This window comes from Talpa europaea (assembly GCF_964194135.1).
Source record: "Talpa europaea genome assembly, chromosome: 14".
NCBI lineage: Eukaryota > Metazoa > Chordata > Mammalia > Eulipotyphla > Talpidae > Talpa > Talpa europaea.
This window is the reverse complement of record NC_140082.1, coordinates 4,271,459-4,293,116: the sequence shown is the minus strand read 5'-3', so window position 1 is coordinate 4,293,116 and position 21,658 is coordinate 4,271,459. Positions and strand designations below refer to the sequence as shown.

Here is a 21,658-nt window from a genome sequence, read left to right as displayed (position 1 = left end):
GGTTGAGCACCACACTATGAAGCAATCTGCAGCCTCTGCAGCAGGAATTTGATCCCTGGCCAGCCAGGGTACAACCCACATGGCGCAGCAGACCTCTCCTGACTCGCCCACCGCTCCCCTCAGCAGTGTATTTCAGTCAGTCTGCCTGTTCTGTTCCCCGCTCTGTCTCTGGGCCTGTACCTCAGCTCTTGTATGCATAAATGAATAAATCTTTTTAAAAAAAATCATCGGATCACCAGGTTATTACCAAGGGTATATCTCAGGAACAATGGGATGAACAAGAGGCACTGGGCAAGGTATGGGGGAAAGGTGCCACGCTCCCATGTCCTCTCCAGGTACTCCATTCCCCCCAAACAGCATGTGTTCTCCAGCCCACAAGCTCTCCAAAGCATGTCCTTTTGGGTTTTCATGGAGGCGCCATTACATAGATGTGACTGGTTAAGTCATTGACCATTGGCCATTGAACACAGCTTCTAGCCTCTCTTCTCCCTACAAGTCTGAGAGTAGAACTGCAAGTTCCAACCCTCTAATCATGTAGTTGGTTCTCCTGGCAACCAGTCTCCATCCTTAGCTGCTTCCTCCAAAGTCACCCAATTAAGAAGAGACAGCTTTAGCACTCTCAACACTTAGGGATTCCAAGGGAGCTGTGAGCCAGGAACTGTGTAGGAAGACCAGATATATATGAGAAATATACTTTGGCCATCGGAATAAACAAATATTGATTTCTTGTAAATCACAATATCGAAGTTAACGTCTATGGCTGACAGGCTTTGCAGATATGATCACATCAAGGATGCTGAGATGGGGAGATTATTCTGGATTACCCAAGTGGGTCCCATGTCATCACAAAGGTCCTAAGAAGTAGACAAAGAGTGGAGATGTGACACCAAAGCAGATTCAAAATGATGTGTTTTGAAGATGGAGGACAGGGCCACAAGCCAAGAAATGCAGACAGCCATTAGGTAAAAGACATGGCAACAGGTTTCCTGCAGAGCCTCCAGAAGATTCCAGCCCTGGGCCTCCCTGGTGGCACAGGTGGTTGATCACCACAGCTGTGAAGCTGTCCGCAGCCTCTGCAGCATAGGTTCGATCCCGGCCGGCCGGCGAGAGTCCCACATGTTGTGGCAGACCTCTCCTGTCTCACCTGCTGCTCTCCTCAGCAGTGTGTTCTGTTCCCCGCTCTGTCTCTAGTGAATCCTCTCACCCTCCCGCACATTTGGCCTATTCCCTGGTTCTTGTATAAATAAATCTTTAAAAAAAAAAAAAAGATTCCAGCCCTGCCTTCACCTTACTCTTAGCCCCTCATGGTGCACATTGACTATCTCCTTCCAAAACTGAGAGAGAATAGATGTGCATTGTTTTAAGCCAGTATATTTGAGGTAATTGGTTTCAGCAGTGTTGGGAAACTCACACAATCAGGTGAATGTTCTAGAAAGCTCTTTCTGGTCACTGTCTCAAAATAGCATAGGAGGGGGCCTCCCCAGTGGTGCAGGGGTTGAGCGCTGGGCTGCGAAGCTGTCCGCAGCCTCTGCAGCTCCAGTTCAATCCCTGGCCACCAGCGAGGGTCCCACATGGCGGGCAGACCTCCCCTGCCTTGCCTGCTGCTCCCCTCAGCATCGTACTTTAGTCCTTCTGCCTGTTCTGCTCCCCACTCTGGCTCTGGTGAATTCTCTCACCCTCCAGCGCTTCTGACTGTACCCAGTCCCTGCATAAATAAATAAATAAATCTTTAAAAAAAAAAATAGTATAGGAGGACCAAGGCTAAAAGCAAAGGACTGCTGGTTTCCAGGCAGGCGAGGATGGTGGCCTGCAGGAGACGGAAAAGAAGGTGCTAGAGAGAAGAGCTCAGGTTTTAAGAAAATGTTAAGCGTTACATACAGTCAACTGGCTTTCCCAATGAAGCGCACGCAGTGGGGACGGGCCCAGCCATGGGAATTGAGGAATCAGGGGCTCCTTGGGGATAATGAGTCCTGAAGTTCTCTCCCAACTTCCCCAGGAGATCCCAGCACATTGCATTTAACAGGCTGTCCCTGGAATGCTGGGTGTTCGATGTGATTAAGCTGGAACAGTTCTCTGGGAAATAAATGCCTTCGGTCTAAAGACCTTTTCCAAGCCAGGGCTGGGGATTAAAGGTGGTGAGGCGGAGGAGAAATCCCAGGGCCAGGAGACAGCTGAGCAGAGAGACTTTTAATCTAAACCTTAAATGTTTTCATTTTTTACTCCCTGAACCCAGGGTGTTGCTTTAAATACACATTTGGCAACATCAGCTGTTCTGTTTTTCTTTTTAATTATACTAAGAGAGATCCTGGAAAGGGCTGGTCTGAGGGCTGGGGGAGGCCAGGAAAGTTTGGCAACAGAGACACCAGCTGAAAATCGAGTGGGTTTGAGATCATTTTGAAGGAGCGTGGAGACCAATTCCCCAACGACCCTGAGCCTGGTGTGGTCAGTCCTGACTCAGACTTTCTAAAAGGAGACTGACGGTCATCAGCTTAGCATGGAGAGAGAGGACAGATGGACACATCCCCGGGATAAAAATAACAGCAGCTCCTGCCCTGCTCCTCTACCTGGAGTTTATTCCCACGCCTCTGTCCTCCCCCACTTCATGCTTTGAGCCCAGAAGGGCTCACTCACTGGTGCCTTTCTATTTCCAGGCTACCCCCTACTGCGGGCCAGACACTGGGGGGACTGTTTATAGGGCTACAGTGTTTTATGCACTCAGCTCTTCTGTGAATAGATACCAACATGCCCCCATTTTCCAGATGGGGGGGCTGATGTTCCGAGAAATTAAATGCAAACTTCAATCCACTAGTGTAGGATCTGAGCTTCTTTGCCCCCAAATTTATTCCAAGTCCTACCTTGGCTTTGCTCTGTACCCCCTGGGAGGATAACCTTGGAGGCTGCCAATCAACTGGCTTCCCGCACAGATGGAGCAAGGGCAGGCAGTGGTGGGCGGGAGGATGGGAGAAGCCGGGTGTTTCCCCCCCACTAAGCTCAGGTGGTCCCTGAGTTTCCTTGTCTCCACCCCCCAGAAGACAGGCCCAAGGCCGGCAGGGGGTGGAGCGGTGGGAAAGTTGGGGGGGCGGATTCCATTTCTCTCTGGTCATTCCAATCCCTCCTGGGTGCCAGAAACAAACTACCTCTGTCCCTCCAGCACCAGAACCATCACCCTCTTCCCTGTCTGCCTCCCTCCACAGTCCTTACCCATGAGGCAATTTTCTGCACAAACGCCCCTATTCTGGTTGCTGTTGCTGGTTTGTGGCTTCTCACTGATATCCTGCCTTTTGTGACCACGGATTAGCTGGCTCATTGATTTGTTTTTTGTTTTTTTTTAAAAGATGAGCAATCTTTTTTTTTTTTTTTAATATTTATTTATTTATTTATTTATGCAGGGACTGGGTACAGTCAGAAGTGCAGGAGGGTGAGAGAACTCACCAGAGCCAGAGTGGGGAGCGGAACAGGCAGATGTACCGAAATACACTGCTGGGGGAAGCAGCGGGCGAGGCAGATCTGCTGCGCCATGTGGGTTGCTCCCCAGCCAACCGGGGATAGAACTCACGCCTTAAAGGCCATGGACAGCCTCACAGAGCTGTGCTCAACCCCTGCGCCACCAGGGAGGCCCTAATTTGGGATGAGACAACCCCCTTCCATGGGCACTGCATGTCCCACAGAAGGGAAACAGCGACCAGCATCTATTGAGCAGCCAACAAACAGCCAGTCCCTCTCTGCCAAGTCCCTCCACCTTCCTCATTCGACAAGTGGGACTCAGAGAGGTTGAGTTGCTTTCCCCAAGTGGCACAGTTATAAATTTCAAAGCTGGCATTCAAATCCAGGTGTTTCTAGGTGCAAAGCCTGTGTCCTTCTCTAACCTCTGTTGACATCCTGAACGTGCTTTGCAGCCCCTGATAAACCTAGGAGAACCCAACTTTCCCGGCTGATTGAAGTTCCTGCCTCACTCCAGGGTACTGGTTTTGTTCCCCAGGCCCGCTGCAACAAAGTCCTGCACAAGCTGGGTAACTAAGAACAGCAGAGGGTGTTGTCTCACAGTTCTGGAGGCCAAAGTCTGAAATCAGGGGTCAGAACGATGGGAGGGGGCCTCCCTGGGGGCGCAGGGGTTAAAGACACAGCCCTATCAAGGTATCAGCAGTCAGGGCAGCTCCCCTCAGCAGTGTGTTTCAGTGGATCCGCCTCTTCTGCTCCCCTGTCTCTGGTGAATCCTCTCACCCCCCACACCTCTGGCCTACCCCCCAGTTCTTGTATACATAAATAAATAAAGATAGATCTTTAAAACAAAAAAAATTCCGCTTGACTTTTTCCTATATAAACCCTGAAAGGCTGAGCGCGCACCTCCCGCCACGAGGGGGAGCCGCGCACGGGGCCTACGGGCGCTGCCCGTGGTGCAGTCTTGGTACTCACCACTGGCTTGTTTGGTGGGCTTTTTTCTGGGGCCTCAGTTCCTCCATCGATTAAATATAAGGGTTTTTTTTTTTGGGGGGGGGGGAAATTTGTGCACCCCAGGGTGCCAGCTTGCCAGCTGACGCTAACCAGGTGGGGGAGAAGCTACTAATCACTGGCCCTTTGGGATTCTAGTCCCCTTGGGATGAGAAGCTGGGATCGCCCAGACAGTAATTGCTTGTCTTTTTTTTTTTTTTTTGGGGGGGGTGTTTTTGTTTTTGTTTTACTCTGTGCACAATGTGAGATCCCAAGTCCATCGTGATTAACTTTTTTTTTTTTTTTAATAGAGGCATGTTTATTTATTTATTTGTTTGTTTGTTTGTTTTGCTTGTTTATACATGCACTGGGTACAGTCAGAAGTGCGGGAGGGTGAGAGAATTCACCAGAGCCAGAGCGGGGAGCAGAGCAGGCAGAAGGACCGAAGTACACTGCTGAGGGGAGCAGCGGGCGGCAGGAGAGGTCTGCGCGCCATGTGGGACCCTCCTCTGGTGGCTGGGGAGCAGCCGGGGATCGAACCGGCGGCGCAGAGGCCACGGGCAGCTTCGCAACCCAGCGCTCAACCGCTGCACCACCGGGGAGGCCCCATCGTGATTAACTTTTAAAAAATATTTATTTATTTATGCATACAAGAACTGGGGTACAGGCCAGAGGTGTGGGTGGTTAGAGGATTCACCAGAGACAGAGTGGGGAACAGAACAGGCAGATCCACTGAAATCCACTGCTGAGGGGAGCAGCGGGGAGGCAGGAGAGGTCTGCTGCGCCATGTGGGTAGCTCCCTGACCCGCAGGGGCTCCAACTCGTGCTGCAGAGGCTGCTGACAGCTTCATAGGTCGGTACTTAACCACTTGGGCCACCAGGGAGGCCCCCCACAGCGATTTAGATAGAATTAGAAAGATGGGGGAGGGGCGTGATGCAGGAGCAGGTGAAAGCAAACCCCTTCCCCACCCCAAAGCCCCTGCTGAGTTCAGCCCCAGATCCTTTTGCTCCTTTTCAGTCCGCAAATCTCCCCCTAGCTCCAGCCTCTTCCCTTACAGCCCTGCGGGTCTCCTCAGGCCCCCGGCACTTCCCGAAAGTTGTGTGCACCCAGCTCCGAGCTGCGCATTTCTTGGGGTCGGGGCTTTCTGTTGTCTTTCCCGGCGAGCGGATGTCCAGCGGGAGACGCCCGCGCGCCGGCCCGGGTGAGAGCCGCGACGGAGGCAGAAGCGAACCGTGTTCTCGGGACGCCGGGGTGGGGTGGGGTGGGGTGGGGTGGGGTGGGCGGCAGGGCAAGACGTAAATAAACTGGGTGATTTCAGGGGCGCCGTCAAGGAGCGCGAAGGGACACGACTCGGGGCGCGGTGGTGGCGCCTGCCGCGGGGACGGGAGACCCCGAAGGCGGGAAGGCCCCTCCGAGGGGATATTCGGGCGGAGACACGGATGGCGAGTGGCGGGAGGGGCGAGTTCAGGGGCCACCAGGGAAACCTGGCGGGGCGAGACTTCCCCCGGGTCGCCCGAGTGGCGAGCGGCCGGGCGCTCCCTGGTGGCCGGGGAGTCGGACCCTCCCGCCGGCCCGGCCGGCCCCGCGCCCTCGCCCGCCCCCGCGCCCCGGCCCGGCCCGCGGCACCTGACGCGGAGGACGGAGCTGCGGGCGCGGCAGGAGGGGCTCCCGGGGCCGCGCCCGGCCCGCCGCGCCTGCCCCCCGCCCCCCGCCGGCCTCCCGGAGCTCCCGCAGCCGCGCGGGCCGCGCACGGGCCGCCGCCCCTCGCGCCCAGCCAGGTCTCCGTCGGGCCCGCCGCGGCCCGGGGACCCAGTCGGGGGCGGGCGCGTCGCCCGTTCCCCCGGCAGCCTCGGCGCAGGCGGCGCCCCCCGGGCCCCGCAGCCCGGCCCTGGCGGAGGGGCCGAGCCCCCTCCGTCAGACAGACGTCGGGGTGCCCGCGGGGCGCGCCAGCTCCCGGGCGGACGGCGATGAGGCCCCCGCGCCCCACGGGGTCGCCCCGAGAGTTCCGACGTGACCCCGCGCCCGCGCGGCCCCTGCGGCCCCCGCTTCCCCCTCCCAGCCCGGCCGCCGGGTCCCCACGCGCCGGGCGCAGCCCCCGGGGCCGCACGTGACCGGGCTTCTCCCCGGGGCCCCGAGCCTCCCCGCTCCAGGAGGCGGGCGGCCCTGGAGGCTGCCGCGGTGACCTCAGGCGGCCCGGCCGGGAGCGCGGCCCCGGGAGAAGGGCCATCGCGGCAGCTGCGGTGGGCGGCGCCGGCGGCGCGCGGCCCGGGCCCGGCGCTTCCAGAAAGGGGCGCGGGCCGGGCCGCGCGGCGCCAGGGGCTGTGGGCGGGGCCGGCGGCGGAGCCAAGTCACATGACGCGCTCGGCCACGCCCACCTCGGGGCGGGGCGGGGCGGGGGCGGGGCGCTGCCGGCGGCTCGGGGCGGCGGCCAATCGCCGCGCGCCGGGGTCCGGGCCGGTGTCCGGGGCGCTGGCCGCGCGCAGGCTCGCCCGCTGCCGCCCGGGCTGTTGCAGCGGCGCCGCGGGCCTGCGAGTTGGGGCAGCGGCCGCTCGCGCACTTCCCCGTCCTCGCGGCCGCCGGGGTCCGGCCCGGCCCGCGGGGCGCAGGCGGCGGCGGCCTCGGGCGGAGGCGGGGCTGCGGCGGGGCGCGGGGCCCCGGCTCGCGGGCGCCCCGGCCGGCCCGCGCCGGGCGCGAGCTCCATGCATCCGGAGCCCGCCCCGCCCCCGAGCAGCAGCAGCCCCGAGCTTCCCCCGAGCGGCGGCAGCACCGCCAGCGGCAGCCGCCGGAGCCGCCGCAGCGCGGACGGGGAGCCCCCGGGGTCGCCGCCGCCCGCCGTCGCCTACCCGGACTGGGTCGGCCAGAGCTACTCCGCGGCCATGAGCCTGAACGAGCACTCGATGCAGGCGCTGTCCTGGCGCAAGCTCTACCTGAGCCGCGCCAAGCTCAAAGCCTCGAGCCGGACCTCGGCGCTGCTGTCCGGCTTCGCCATGGTGAGCTCGGGCCGCCCTCCTGCCCCCTCTGCCCCGGGCGGGCCGGGCGGGCGGGGGTCCGGGGAAGGGCTGGGCAGGCTGTCGGGGACCCTGGCGGGGTCGGGGTGCAGGACGTGAGGGGGGGTGACAAGTGACCCCGCCGGGGAGGGGGTGGAGAGGGTGACAAGCCTTGCAAATGTCCAGGGCTGGGGGGGGCCCAAACGCCTGCAGATGGACATGTTTGCGGCAGCGAGGGGAGGGGAACACGGTAGGCGCCTCGAAGCCCGCCTTTTAGAGGACTGCTCCCCGGGATCTTATATGCGGGGGCGGGGAACGCCAAGGGCCTGATCTTGAGAACAGGTGTCAGGAGTGGGGAGAGGCGCGGACCACTTGCTGATTCTTTCGTTTCCCCCCCTGGAGGCAAGGCCTGGCCTTTTGTCACCTGGCAGAGGGGATTTCCTGACATCTGCCTCCCACCGCATTTTAGGAGAGCCTCTGCCTGGGGGTTTGACAACGTCTCCCCACCCTCAGTTTCTTCTCCAGAAACTTGCCACTGAGTCACTGGGTGTGGGGGAGGAGGGTGGGCCAAGTTCCTCTTGAATGGGCTCTTTCTTGATTTAGGGGGTAGTCAAAGGCTCCTCTCCCCCATCCCCAGGGCTGGAGGACAGGGCCTCTGAGGGGTGGGTGGCGGAAGGCTGCAGCTGGGACCCACAGTGGCCTTCATGCCTTCGGGCCTGGAATCTTGGAGTCTCAGGCAGGGCCCTCCTAATAATTCATCATTATTACTTTGGCTGACTTCAGCTTGTGTGAATGGTGTCGTCCCCCGCCCCCACCAGGTCTGTAGCCCAGATCAGCCTGCCCTTCCCCTTGGGTGAGCTAAGGCCTTGGCCTAGGCAGGGAGGGAGGGGCTGTACCCTCCCCTTTTCCTAGGAAGGGTGTGAGTCTTGTCTGAGTGTCCCCGTGTTCTCCAAACAAGTGAGCCGATGCTGTGGAGCCTGAATTTTTTGTTAGATTTATTTATTTGTAGAAGAGCTGGGGTGTAGGCCAGAGGTGTGGGGGGTTGAGAAGATTCACTAGAGACAGAGTGGGGAGCAGGAAATACACTGCTGGGGGGAGCAGCGGGTGAGACAGGAGAGGTCTGCTATGCCGCCATTTAGGGGATAGAGCCAACTCCGGCCTTAGTGGTGATCACACTGAGCTGAGACTTAACCCCTTACGCCACTGGGAAGACCCCCAGAACCTGAATTTTGTAGGAGCCCTGAGCGGACCCAGAACACACAAGGGCCTCTGTGGGAAGGCAGGCCGTGGGGTGTCCAGAGTAGCTCTCCCAGCTCCGCTTCCTGCTGCCCCAGTGACCTCGGGCAGATCCCTCTGTGGGCCTTGGTTTCTCAACCAGTAAATGAAGGTTGCTACTCACACATCTCTCTGATTTGAAAAATTAAATCTGTGTGTGTGGGTGGCTTCTAGTGTGTAATTTAGGTTGATGGAATTATGTTTCTGTCACTCCCAAATCCTAAGACATCAGTCTGCCTTTGCTTGAAGGACCCCTAAGAATGACCGGCAGCTGCCAAGCACCCACTAAATGCCGAAATGCCAAGCCCTGACCTCCACACCAAGTCTGCGTCCACCCTTTAAGGAGATCTTGTCCAGGAGCTCCCCGCAGGCCGCACAGCAGCTGCTGAGTGGGATCCGCACGGGTCTGCTGGCATCCGGAATTCATCCAGGCACTCGCACCACTGGTGCTCTGTGGCCTCCAGAAAGGGTCAGCAGGCCTCCGGGGGGTGAGAAATGGAGCAGAAGCGTGTCTTTGAAGCAAAACAAAATTTGACAGTTTTGAGGAAGGGCGTGACACCAGAAATGATCAGCTCTTCTCAGCAACTCTCTGGGCTTCTGGTGGTGGGATGTCTGTTCCCCTTTTTCTTGGCATCATAAACTCAGGTGACGACACGGGGCAGCACTATCATCTAACCAGACATCCAGCTCCATTGCCCTCTTGCTACGCACAGTGCAGAGGAGGCAGGAGCCAGGCACCCCCTTCCTTTGGGACCTATATTTTCTCCAACTGGTGTGGAGAAGTTTTCCTGGCTCCACTGATGGAATCCCCGGTCCTCTGTTGGCAGAGAAGGGCTAGACCCCATGAGAGCTCCATCCCCCAGGAAGTGGTTGCAAGTGGGTCTCTGTTTGCTGAGTCTGGAAAGCTGTGGGAAGAGGAGGGGGGCGGGTTGTGTAGCAGGGCAGTTCTGCCTGCCCCCCACCCCCACTGCAGACACCCAGCCACATCAGTGAGTCTCCAGAGAAAGGGGTGCCTCACAGTCCTGCACTATGGAAACAGTTTCCTGGATTACTGTCCTTGGCCTGTGACTCAGCACAACCAACTTCCTACCCCCCCGAGGGCTTCCTTCCTAAGGACCTGGAAACTGAGGAGTGGACAGGCCACCTGAGCTCCAGGGTGGACAGTTGTCTGCTTGTCTGGGATGCCTGGCTCACCTGTTCAGCAGGTGGCATTGAGAGAGCATCTCCCAGGAGCCTGGAGGGAGTGGAGAGACTCCCCCCCCCCCCCTTGTGGTAGAAAGACCTGACTCAGGGCCCTGATGGGGGGGCCCTGGCACATCAGTGAGCCCTTTCTGGCACCTACTTTCTCGTGTGCACATTGGGGCACAGGACCTGCTTCCTTGCGGGCTCGGTGAGGAGTCGTCACGAGGCCACTTGGCCTGTGGGGTTGAGGAATTTTTGGAATCTGAAGTGGTATGCCTTCGCTGGACCCTCTGTATCTGCAGACAAGACTCCCGGTCCTGACAGCATTTCTAGAAACAGCCGACCTCAGCCAGCCTTAGCAGCCAGGCTCTCAGGAAAGACACAAAACCAGGGTTCCTGGAGGCACTCCCAGGCCAGCATCCTACAGGTGCTCCATGAACCCAGGGGACCTTCGTGGGCTATGATTCCAGCCATGCATGCCTCAGTTTACCTCTCACAGAATGGCAGCCCACCTCGGCCTGGCCCTGTTCCCTGCAGGACCATGGCGCGGGCACGTGGCAGCCTGCTTGCCGGGGAGGGCAGGCTGTAACGTTAGCCTAAGCAGAAGATAATTGGGAAGGTCAGCCTGCCACCGTAAACAAAATGCCTTCCACGACCTGGGATCAATTACTTTTGGATTATCAGCCTCCTCGGGTTCTCTGCCCGCCAGCACCCTTTTGTTTCCAGGTGCCAGAGCAGGTTCAGGAGTTGCTTGGAATTTCTGTGGAAAGGAGTTGGAGGGAAGGGCTCAAATCATAAGACGTCGCTGAGCCTTGATGACCTGTTCGGAACTCGGGGGGCATGGACGTGAGGCGTCTCCATACTTGGGACTGCACCCTGATGGGGGTCGCTGCTCTTGTTGACTGAGCTCTGGTGCTCAGCCCAGTGGGCTGCGGGTTCCCTGTGTACCGTCTCGTGTGATCTCCACACAGCCTGGTGAGGGGCTCAGCGCAGGATGTGACTTGCCCCGGGGGTACCTGGGCCCTGTCTCCTCGGTGGGGCTCTGGGGCCAGGGGAGCAGAAACAGGAGGTGGTGGGAAACCACTCAGATACAGCAAAGTCAGAACAGGGACTCTGGAGCCAGACAACTGGGGTTCAGTCCCAGCTTTACCACTTACAACTGAGTTTGGGAAAGCGCTTGGTGGTGCTGGACCTCAGTGTCCTCATCCGTGAAATGGGGGATAATAGTTCCAACCTCATAGGTTTTGGCGTGAGCATTCACTGGGTTTGTATTTGCAAAGCTCACAGACTGCACCGCGCCCTGGGTGCAGGAAACACGCCCCCTCTGTTCCCAGGGTGCTTGGACGGCTCTGCCCAGGCTCACCACTGAAGATGTGCTTCCTGCTAAGCCTGGAGGCTGGTGGGGTTAGGCCCAGGGCAGAGCACTCTGAGGGGAGGCCGCATCACGACGAAGTCAGAAAGGTGAGAAATGAAAAGGGTGTGGGATGAAGGCAGAGGTGCTTGTGTGGCCTGAATGGAGGGTGCTAGGGTGTTGCAGAGAAAGATGAAGCCAGGCAAGCAAGTGGAGGCCTTGACTGGCTGTCGGGAACTTTGAACTCTGCATTGTCAGTAGGAGCCAGCGAAGATTTTGGAGCAGAGGAACTGCCTGAGGAATTTTAGAATAATGAAGTTACTCTATACTGACCCCTAAGTGTGATCCTGGACCCCTCTTCTTTTTCATTTAATCCTTAAAACAGCCCTTCAGGTGTGTGCTGCAGGTAGGAAAACAGAGGTCACCGGGCTGGTGAATTCAAGCCTTGTCTGCATGACTCAAACATCCTCTCAGCCCCCACCCTTAGGCTGCTTGATAACTGGGCCTCTGACAAGTTCCAGGGTGTAGTTCTGCACCCTGGGTGTGTGAATGCCCCCAGGACGGGTGCTCCTGCCTCGCTCAGAAGCTAGCTCAGAACTTCACAAGTGCCTGTGACATATTTCTGGAATTTTCAGCCCTGAGCAATGTTGAGTTTTGCTGGTTGCTGGGCCAGGCCATGGGAAGGAGAAGGCTAAGTAGCATTTCCCAGCCTGGCACTATGGCACTCAGTGCGGAGGGGGGGGAGTTCCTGGGCGAAATAAAACTGAGAAAGTTTTCAACAAAACCCTGCAGCTTTCTCCAATGGGACTTTTGGCAGGCCTGTGACGCACCTCCCAGCAAGGATGTCCCAGATGGATAAGATCTTGGGCGCTGTCCTTTGGAGGGAACCCTGTGGGACCGTGGTTTGACAGCCAGCTTGGGGGGGCCTTGGTCTCCCCCAGGAATCAACCTGGTTTCTCTATACAGGGCTAGGTAGTAAATATCTTTGATTTTACAAGCCACACAACCTGAGTGACTGTAGTGCTCAGTTCTGCCATGTTACCTCAGAAGCAGCCGCAGGTCAGCAGGCAATGAATGGGCACGACTGTGCCATAAAACTTAATTTACAAAAACTACAGTCTGTGGGCCAGTTTACCGACTCCTTGACTGAGCAATGGTCTCCACATTTTTGAGCTGGTACCCCTCAAAAAATCATTAGTGCTAGCCTTTGTCTTTGCACACTCGAAGTGTGTTCTCTGAAAATATTATGTAGATTATAAACGTGCCTAAAAATACAAAATGGGAAAGTTGAAGGGATGAGCTAAATCAATATTATGCGTGGATGCATTAGAAATGCTAGTATAACCTGGTTCCTGATGGATCACCTGGGATGGTCCATGGGACCCTTTAGAGACTGGGCCAAAATAACTTAAGGTTCTCTCAGCGATCTTTACTGAAGCCCCTCGAGGGCCAGGCTGGCACTGGAAGCTGGAGAAACACAGGCTTACTCAGAGCATGTCAGGTGCGTGATGGATGAGAAGGCCACTGGGCCTGAACTGTTGCTGCCTTTCAGAGTTTTTGCTGTCTTATTTCCTGCGTTCTCTGTGCCAGAACCCCAAATGCTCCAGGCACAAAGTAAGTTTTCAGTAAATGTTTTTATGTTTTTCCTGCCACTGTCCTCACCTGAGAGGGGAGGACATGAAACAGCCATGGCTTGGAAGGTAACACCTGAAGAAGTGAAACTGGCCAGGTGGGGGGAAAGCCTAGCCTGTTCTCTGCTCCCCCACCCCCCTTCTGCAAGGCCATAACTTTAGTCAGTGGCAGACAGCATTTTTTTTTTTTTCAGATTTATTTTATTTATTTATTCATTTAAGAGCTGAGGTCTAGGCCAGAGGTGCGGGGGTGAGAGGATTCACCAGAGACAGGGTGGGGAGCAGAACAGGCAGATCTACTGAAATACACTGCTGAGGGGAGCAGCAGGTGAGGCAGGAGAGGTCTGGGGCTCCATGTTGGTTAGTTCCCTGGCGGGGGAATCAAACTCGTGCTGCAGTGGCTGCCTATAGCTTCATAGTGCTGTGACTTAACCCCTTGCACCACCAGAGAGGCCCCCCTTTTTTTTCAATAATGGAGTGAAATAGAAGCAGCATGCAGGCGTGTGGTAAGAATAGGCTGCATTAGCAGGCTTTAAGGATAAGTATTGTTTGGGGAAACTTGTTTCTGTTATACATGTGTATCTATTTATAGAAACATCCCTAGAACTGGGCTGTAGTAGTCAAAAGAGTTTGTAAACCATTGCACTGGCCCTCTCTTATTAGATGGTTTACATTTGAGGTGGGGCCGGCAGGCTCAGGCAGCCCGGGGCAGCCCTGCATGACTGCAGCCCGGTGGCCTCGTGTTCCAGGCTGGGGGAAGGCAAGTTGATTCTCCCAGCCATGGGTCCTGGAGTCGGGCTGCCCCAGCAGGGCCAGGACCTCCAGGCGCAGGTGGCCGGGGGCTCCATGGAGCCCAGCAGGAATGGGGAGAGGCTGGCTTTCGGGTGTGGTGGGCAAACCCCAGGCTGGCCGGTTCCTCCCCTTCCTAGGATCACATGAGCCTCTCCTGGACTTAGGCTTGAAAATGGCCTCCCTTTGTCCCCTGTGAGGGGGTGTCCAGCCCTTCCTCTTCCCTTAGGACCCCCGTGGCCAGGTTCCGAGAGGCCTGCAGCCGACTGGGAGCTGTTTATTTTGGGTTACCGGCCCTGGAGTTCCGGCTATATTTACCTTGTGAGGCTACTTGCAATCTGATCTGATCTGGTTTCTGAGACTCAGCTGGGGCCCGGGGAGTCGCCTGCCAGATTCCATGAGGCCCCCCTGACTTCACTCCATACCCGGGGGGAGATTTCCCGAGTGGGAGGCTTTCTGGAAAAGCAGTGGCTCTTAGTCCTGTGAACAGTTTCATCAGGGCGGCAATTCGTGCCAGCTGCCCCTTTCCTGTCTCTGAATCATTCCTTTACACTGCCCGTGGCCGGACCCGGACCCGGGTGTGGAAGTGAGCAGCCAGCCTGTGCGGGAAGTTCCAGGAATTCGTAGGGTCCAGTGAGGTGATGGAGTTTCTTCCGGGGCTGGGCCGCAGGCCCCTTCCTCTTCCTCAGAGGCCCCTGGCCCAGGTTGAGTGGCCCGGCTTCTCCCTAGCCCAAGATCACAGGCGAACTGGCCAGTTCTGGGGTCTCCGGGCCAAGTTCCTCCAAGATCTGTGTTTTCTAGCCCTGGTACCTCTGGGGGTGACAGGGTGGTCTCTCCTGCCGAGGTGGCCATCTGGCCAGGTGGGATTTGGGGGACATATTCTACATGTGTAGGGCTTAGACTGGGACTCCCCAGAGTGGGGGTTCACCCCTCCCCAGCCCCCACAGCTCTCCCGCCTGCACTCAGGGCCTGGAGGCAATTTCTCTTGCACTTCAAGTCCAAGTTTGTCTTTGTAACTAAGGTTTTTGGAGCGCCTCCTGCAGACCGGCCCTCGGTTAACTGCTCACGGTCAACACCTCATTTAATCGCCTCCACCACAATCTTTGTCCCTTTGGGCGGCTGTAACAGAATACCACAGTGGGCCAACTTATAAACAGCATTTATTTCTCACACTAATGGAGGCTGGAAGTCTGAGACTTAGACGCCAGCAGACACCACATCTGGTGGACCAGCTTCCCAGGCCTCACGCGGTGGGAGGGGTCTCTTCCATCATGACCTCACTGCCCCCCGAAGGCCCCACCTGATGACACCCTTACCTTGGGGGTTTAGGGCCTCAGTGCACTGATTTCAGGGGTGACAGTCTCTAGCAGCAGCCATGTGAGGGGAGCACTCTTGTTACCCCCTTTGCACACAGGCTGTATGTTGGTTTTTTTTTTTTTTTTTTTATGCATACAAGAACTGGGGCACAGGCCAGAGGTGCAGGGGGTGAGAGGATTCACCAGAGACAGAGTGGGGAGCAGAACAGGCAGATTGACTGAAATACACTGCTGAGGGGAGCAGCCGGGAGACAGGAGAGGTCTGCTGCGCCATGTGGGTAGCTCCCTGGCCGAGGATCAAACTGGTGCTGCAGTGGCTGCGGATAGCTTCATAGTACTGATGCTTAACCCCTTGCACCGTCAGGGAGTTCCTGCACGCAGGCTTTAGAGCCGAGTGGACATGAGTTCAGATCCCCTGCTCTACAGCAGTGTGTAACCCTTGGGATGCTGACCTCAGCTCTCTGATGTCCTCATTTATAAAAGTATATTGGTGTTGCCAGCTTATATTATGCCAGGTCTTCTGCTAAGGGCTTTTTTATTTGTCGCCTTGAGTCTTAATAACCCTAAAAGGGAGGCCTCTGTTGCGTCCATGTGGGAACTGGCACAGAGAGGTTGAAAGAGTTGTCCAAGGTCACCAGCAGCTTCATGGGAAGAGCGCCCTTCTCACTGCACAGAGAAGAGCAACCAGGTAAGGGAACAGTGGGGTGTTACCTGCACACCCCCCCCCCCATGTGTGCCCCAGCACCCAGTTCAGGGCCTGATACACCTGACGGGCAGACATTTCCGGTGAGTGGAAAAAATAGCCTGTGTGCCGAGGGCAGCGCAGCAGCGGCCTCTCCTGTTTGTCTCTTCTCTGGTTTCAGGTTCCGGGGCAGCAGCCAAAACAGGAAGAGGAAGTGCTGGGGGTGGGGAGGTGGCAGGAGGCACCAACTTTTTCTGTAAAAAGTTGCCAGATAGGAAATATTTTCGGCTTGGCAGGCTGCGTGGCCCGCTGGAAAGGCCCCTCTTTTCCAGCGTGGGCAGGCCTGGGGGCAGAGACCAGGGTCTTCATTGCCATGCCGGTGGCCCTCCTGGTGCCCTGCGTCCCCCACCCAAGCTTTTGGAGAATTCTAGGACTGACCTTTGACTACCAGTGATCTTTAAAAGAGTCGAAATCCTAATTGCACGGCCGCAGATTTATATGAACTTGAAAGAGTTTGAAGTCCTGTAAAGTTTATGTTCATCAGTTTGGGAATTAATTCTTAGGCAAAAGTCTGCGGCTCTGTTGAAACTGTCTGAAAAGTCCTCGGGGTATATGTACCTGGGTGTTTTAAGGACAGCGTCCATTGTTCTCACCAGATTATTTTTCCCCAAGATTTATTTATTTATGCATACAAGAACTGGGGTACAGGCTGGAGGTGCAGGGCGTGAGAGGATTCACCATAGAGAGAGTGGGGAACAGAACAGGCAGACTGACTGAAATACACTGCTGAGGGGAGCAGCGGGCGAGTCAGGAAAGGTCTGCTGTGCTGTGTGGGTAGCTCCCTGGCCAGGGATCGAACTTGTGCTGCCATGGCTTTGGATAGCTTCATAGGTTGAGTCTTAACCTATTGCATCACCAGGGAGGCCCTCACCAGATTTTCAAAGGAGTTGAACCTCAAATCAGCTCTACCCTTTGACCTTAATCTTTTTTTTTTAAGATTTATTTATTTATGCATACAAAAGCTGGGATGTAGGCCAGATGTCAGGGGGTAAGAGGATTCACCAGAGACAGTGGGGAGCAGAACAGGTGGATTGACTAAATGCACTGCTGAAGGGAGCAGTGGGCGAGTCAGGAGAGGTCTGCTGCACCATGTGGGTCACCTCCCTGGTTGGGGATTGAATCGTGCTGTAGTAGCTGTGGATTGCTTCATAGTGCTGATGCTTAACCCCCAACCCCTTGCACCACCAGGGAGGCCCCACCCTTTGATCTTAATCTTGCCATATCTACACCTTTCACAGATATGGCGCCCAGGAGGGCTTGCTTTTTTTGCATAGAAGAACTGGGGTGCAGGCCAGAAGTGTGGGGAGGTAAAAGGATTCACTAGAGCCAGAGTGGGGAGCAGAATAGGTGGATTGACTGAGGGGAGCAGCGGGCAAGACAGGAAAGGTCTGTTCTGCCATATAGGTCAGCTTCCTGGCCAGGGCTTGAACTCAGGCTGTAGTGGTGATAGTGCTAGGCCACCAGGAGTCCCCCAAGTGAGGAAGTAGGGCGGGGTCTCCACTGAGGAAGCCAGAACCCAGGCCCTAGTTGTCTCAGCCCAAGTGCACCCCTCCAGCAGGAGGGCAGAAACACCAGAGGATTTCCTGTAGAGACCATGGATTTGGGGTAAGGTTTTTGAGCTGGACAGTAATGATAATAAAGCTCACTCTTACTTTGTGTTTCGTCGTGCCAGGCGCCAAGTTTTACAGGGGTTATTGCAACCCTCACAACTGCTCTGAGCCCAGGTATTATTATTCCCGTTTTACTGACAAGGACATGGAGACCCAGGAAGTTGAAGAAACTTGTCAGAGCCTCACAGCCTAATAAAGGGCAGAGGCATCCGGGCTCAAAGCCAGGTAGCACCCATGGCCCAAACCACTGCCCCACACTGCTTTTCTAGGCCACCGAAGGGGCACAGGAACATGACATGAAAGTGAACAGGGCCTGGCATTATAGGCCAGCAGGAAAGCTGTGGGAAGGAAGGAGCCAAGCCCAGTCTCCCAGAAATAAGGAAAGGTCAGGGGCGAATTCAGAAGTTCCTTGCCGAGGGGTATGTTTCGGTATCAGACCCCCCCACCCAGGCTGGCACGTACATAGGGAACGCTTTAAAAAAGGTCACTGTCCTTAATGATACTATTACCCTTGGCACTCTGCCCTCTGCTTGCTGCTCCCAGCCCAGATCTGGTGAGCTGGCTCCTTCACATGGGGGTGATTTGCAAGATCCAAGTGAGAAGTGGCGGGTGGTAGGCCCAGAATGTGCCCCTGGTGACCCTGGATCCACAGGTCTCCAGGAAGTGGGGAGCTGGTAGTGTGTGAGCCCAGGGGCCTCGGGGCTTCTGCACTGTCCAGCCCAGAACACTGGCTGGAGTCCGTCTCTTCTGGGAAGACTCTCAGTTCCGTGTGGATCGGTGTGCTGCGTTCTCAGAACAGGCCTGAGCTTCATCTTTCCACGCTGCCCCGGTCCCCGAAGCAGGGCATGAAGGAGAAATCCTGGGTGTGGGAGTGTGAGACCAACAGGGAAGTGATTGGCATTACTCGAGGTTGTCATAAAATGTTATGATTTACGACCTACATTTTAATGACTTGTGGTTGGTTTTTAATCCCTGGCTGGGTGGCAGCACTGATTACTATTTGGGAGGTGTTTATCATGTACTGGGAAGCCTTGTTTAATGAAATAACCCTGTGAACTAATATACTATCCCTGTTTTACAAATAAGAAAGTTGGACTCAGGTTCAGTGACTTTCCCAAGGACACACAGCTAGCGAGCAGCAAAACTGGGGTTCAGTCCAGGTGGCCTTGAGCTCCAAGTCTGTTCTCTTCACGAGTGCTCTCTACTTACATTGGGTGGGTCTAATGAGATCCGATAAACAGGGAGAAATGGATTCAGAGAGGCCAGGTGACTGGCCTGGGGTCCTTTTTTTTTTTAAAAGACATATTTATTTATGCACACAGGAACTGGGGTACAGGCCAGAGTTGCAGGGGGTGAGAGGATTCACCAAGACAGTGGGGAACAAAATAAACAGACTGACTGAAATGCACTGCTGAGGGGAGCAGCAGGCGAGACAAGAGAGGTCTGCACCATGTGGGTCAGCTTCCTGGCTGGGGATCGAACTCGTGCTGCAGTGGCTGCGGACAGCATCACAGTGCTGTGCTTAACCCCTTGTGCCACCAGGGAGGCCCCAGCTGACCGGTCTGGGGTCTAAACCCTTGTTGGGTGGAGAGTCGGGAGTGGAGTGCAGCTCAACAGGCGGGGACCATCCTGGCACTCAGCCTGCCTCTCCCCTCCCCCCCCCAGGTGGCCATGGTGGAGGTGCAGCTGGATGCTGACCACGACTACCCGCCGGGTCTGCTCATCGCCTTCAGCGCCTGCACCACGGTGCTGGTGGCTGTGCACCTGTTCGCGCTCATGATCAGTACCTGCATCCTGCCCAACATCGAGGCAGTCAGCAATGTACACAACCTCAACTCGGTCAAGGAGTCACCCCATGAGCGCATGCACCGCCACATCGAGCTGGCCTGGGCCTTCTCCACCGTCATCGGCACACTGCTCTTCCTAGCCGAAGTTGTGCTGCTCTGCTGGGTCAAGTTCTTGCCCCTCAAGAAGCAGCCAGGTCAGCCGCGGCCCACCAGCAAGCCTGTAGCTGGCGGTGCAGTCGCCAATGTCAGCAGCAGTGGCACCGGAGGCATCACCCCGGGCCAGGCAGCTGCCATCGCCTCCACCACCATCATGGTGCCCTTTGGCCTGGTCTTCATCGTTTTTGCTGTCCACTTCTACCGCTCACTGGTCAGCCATAAGACGGACCGACAGTTCCAGGAGCTCAACGAGCTGGCCGAGTTCGCCCGCTTGCAGGACCAGCTGGACCACAGAGGGGACCACCCCCTGACGCCCAGCAGCCACTATGCCTAAGCCCACCCCTACCTGAGCCTTCCAGAGCTTTGGCCTTAACCGCCCTTCCCCATGACCTGGTCCTGCCCCAGCCTCGAGGACAGCCTGTGCAGGGGCTGGGCTTCCGTCAGGGGGCAGTGAGTGGAGGGAAGCGGCTTTTTTTTTAAAGAGAAATTAACTGCACTTTGAAACTTTCCTCTAGGAGAGTAAGCACTTCCTGTTCTTCCGCCCCAGGCCCGCCTCCTGTTTGGGGGCTGCCGGTGGGAGCCAGAGTGGGGACAGAGACTCCATTGTCCCTTCTCCCCGTGCCAGTGCCACCGGGTGCTTCCTGTCCTGTCTGTCTTGACCCCTCGCCCCCATTCAGCATTGAGTGTGTGCGTGCACAAATACACTCATAAGGGACACCCCCTCTTGTGTATGTTTGTGGAGTCGGGGCTTCCTAGTATTATTTCTCCTGGTGTCTGTTCTCATTTTGAAAAATTTCAAACCTACAAAAAAGTTGCATGAAGGACCTCCCTGGTGGCGCAAGGGGTTGAGCACAGTGCTGTGGGGCAGTCCGCAGCCTCTGCAGCGCGAGTTTGATTCCCAGCCGGCCAGGGAGCAGCCTACATGGTGCAGGAGACCTCTCCTGTCTCCCCGCTGCTCCCCTCAGCAGTGTACTTCAGTCAGTCTGCCTGTTCTGTTCCCCACTCTGTCTCTGGTGGATTCTGTCACCCTCACACACCTCTGGCCTGTACCCCAGCTCTTGTATGCATGGATAAATAAATCTTAAAAAAAGAAAGTTGCAGGCCTCCCCCCAGTGGCGCAGCGGTTGAGTGCTGGGCTGCAATGCTGCCCGCAGCCTCTGCAACGCCGGTTCGATCCCCGGCCACCGCAAGGGTCCCACATGGCGCGCAGACCTCTCCTGCCGCCCGCTGCTCCCCTCAGCAGTGTATTTTGTCGGACTGTCTGTTCTGTTCACTGCTCTGGCTATGGTGAATCCTCTCACCCTCCCATGCTTCTGACTATACCCAGTGCTTGTGTAAATAAATAAATCTTTAAAAAAAAAAAGTTGCATGAACAGTAACTGAAGTAGACCGCCCGTTCTTGTGACTTGCAATAGTTTTGTCCTGTCAAGTCACATGGACACCATGCTGGTAGTAATGGAACCCCGGGACTGAGATAGGGAGCCAGGGCCCCAGGAGCCTGCAGTCTCAGGGTTCTCATCAACCTGTTAACATGGATGCTTAGTTTATGTGTTTCTGTTTAAAGACAGCTTACTTAATGTATGTGGTTCACTCGTCAGCATTGAACTCATGACCCTGTCACTCAGGTCTGAGCATAGTTTACCTAACGCTTTCTCTAACACCCCTCCCATCCGTCCTGGGGCGCGCAGCACTGCCTCACGCAACCCCTGGGGACCCTTTCAAACAGGGAAATTACCAACATCAGCACAAAAATGTGAAAAACATGGCCCTAAATGGCCCTCAGTTATGGTGTGAGAGCTCAAACAAGATGGCGGGATCACCTTGTCGGAACTCAGTAGGTAGGCAGATGGGCACACGCTGAAACTGAATAGTGAGATCCTTAAAACATCAACAACCCCCCCACCACCACCCCGAGCCATAAGCGCTTGCAGAGGCAGGATTGGGCACAGTGCAGGTTGTCTGTTCCAGCAGACAGGGTAAAGGAGGAAAGTGTCCTGGAGCCCCCAGTGGCTTTTGCAGGCTTTTATTGGGATTTACCAGGCACACAGCAGGTAGGGGTGCTGGGGGGCCGGGAGGCTGGCAGGCCGCCCAGGCCCCAGCAAGTCTTCACTCTGGGCTCTCCGGCGTTCTGTCATGGTTCTGCTTCTGCTTCTCTGCTTCTGCTGGCGTCCCCATGATGCTGCCCTTTAAAAGACCAGTCTCAGCCCAGGTGAATCCCATCTACCTATGCCCACACCCTACTCCAGGTGCCCGCCATCAGGCCTGCATTCAGGACCACGGGGTTCCCTCATCTATCCTAATGGCAGGAGGGCAGAAAAGCCTGATAATTTTTCCTTACCCTACAGCGCTCATTGCAGATCTCATCCTTCACACCTAAGCAGTTTCTCCTCAAATGATCCACGT

General features: G+C 56.2%; 1 protein-coding gene across 1 annotated transcript; it reads left to right on the top strand.

Annotated features, from left to right (window-relative positions):
• Positions 1–7,128: 7,128 nt before the first annotated feature.
• LOC311183736 (calcium release-activated calcium channel protein 1-like) lies at positions 7,129–19,926 on the top strand (the record flags this gene model as incomplete). Its single annotated transcript, XM_084253326.1, has 2 exons — positions 7,129–7,419; positions 18,978–19,926. The coding sequence occupies 2 exons, from the start codon at positions 7,129–7,131 to the stop codon at positions 19,587–19,589; spliced, it is 903 nt and encodes a 300-aa protein (XP_084109452.1). The 3' UTR covers positions 19,590–19,926.
• Positions 19,927–21,658: the final 1,732 nt, after the last annotated feature.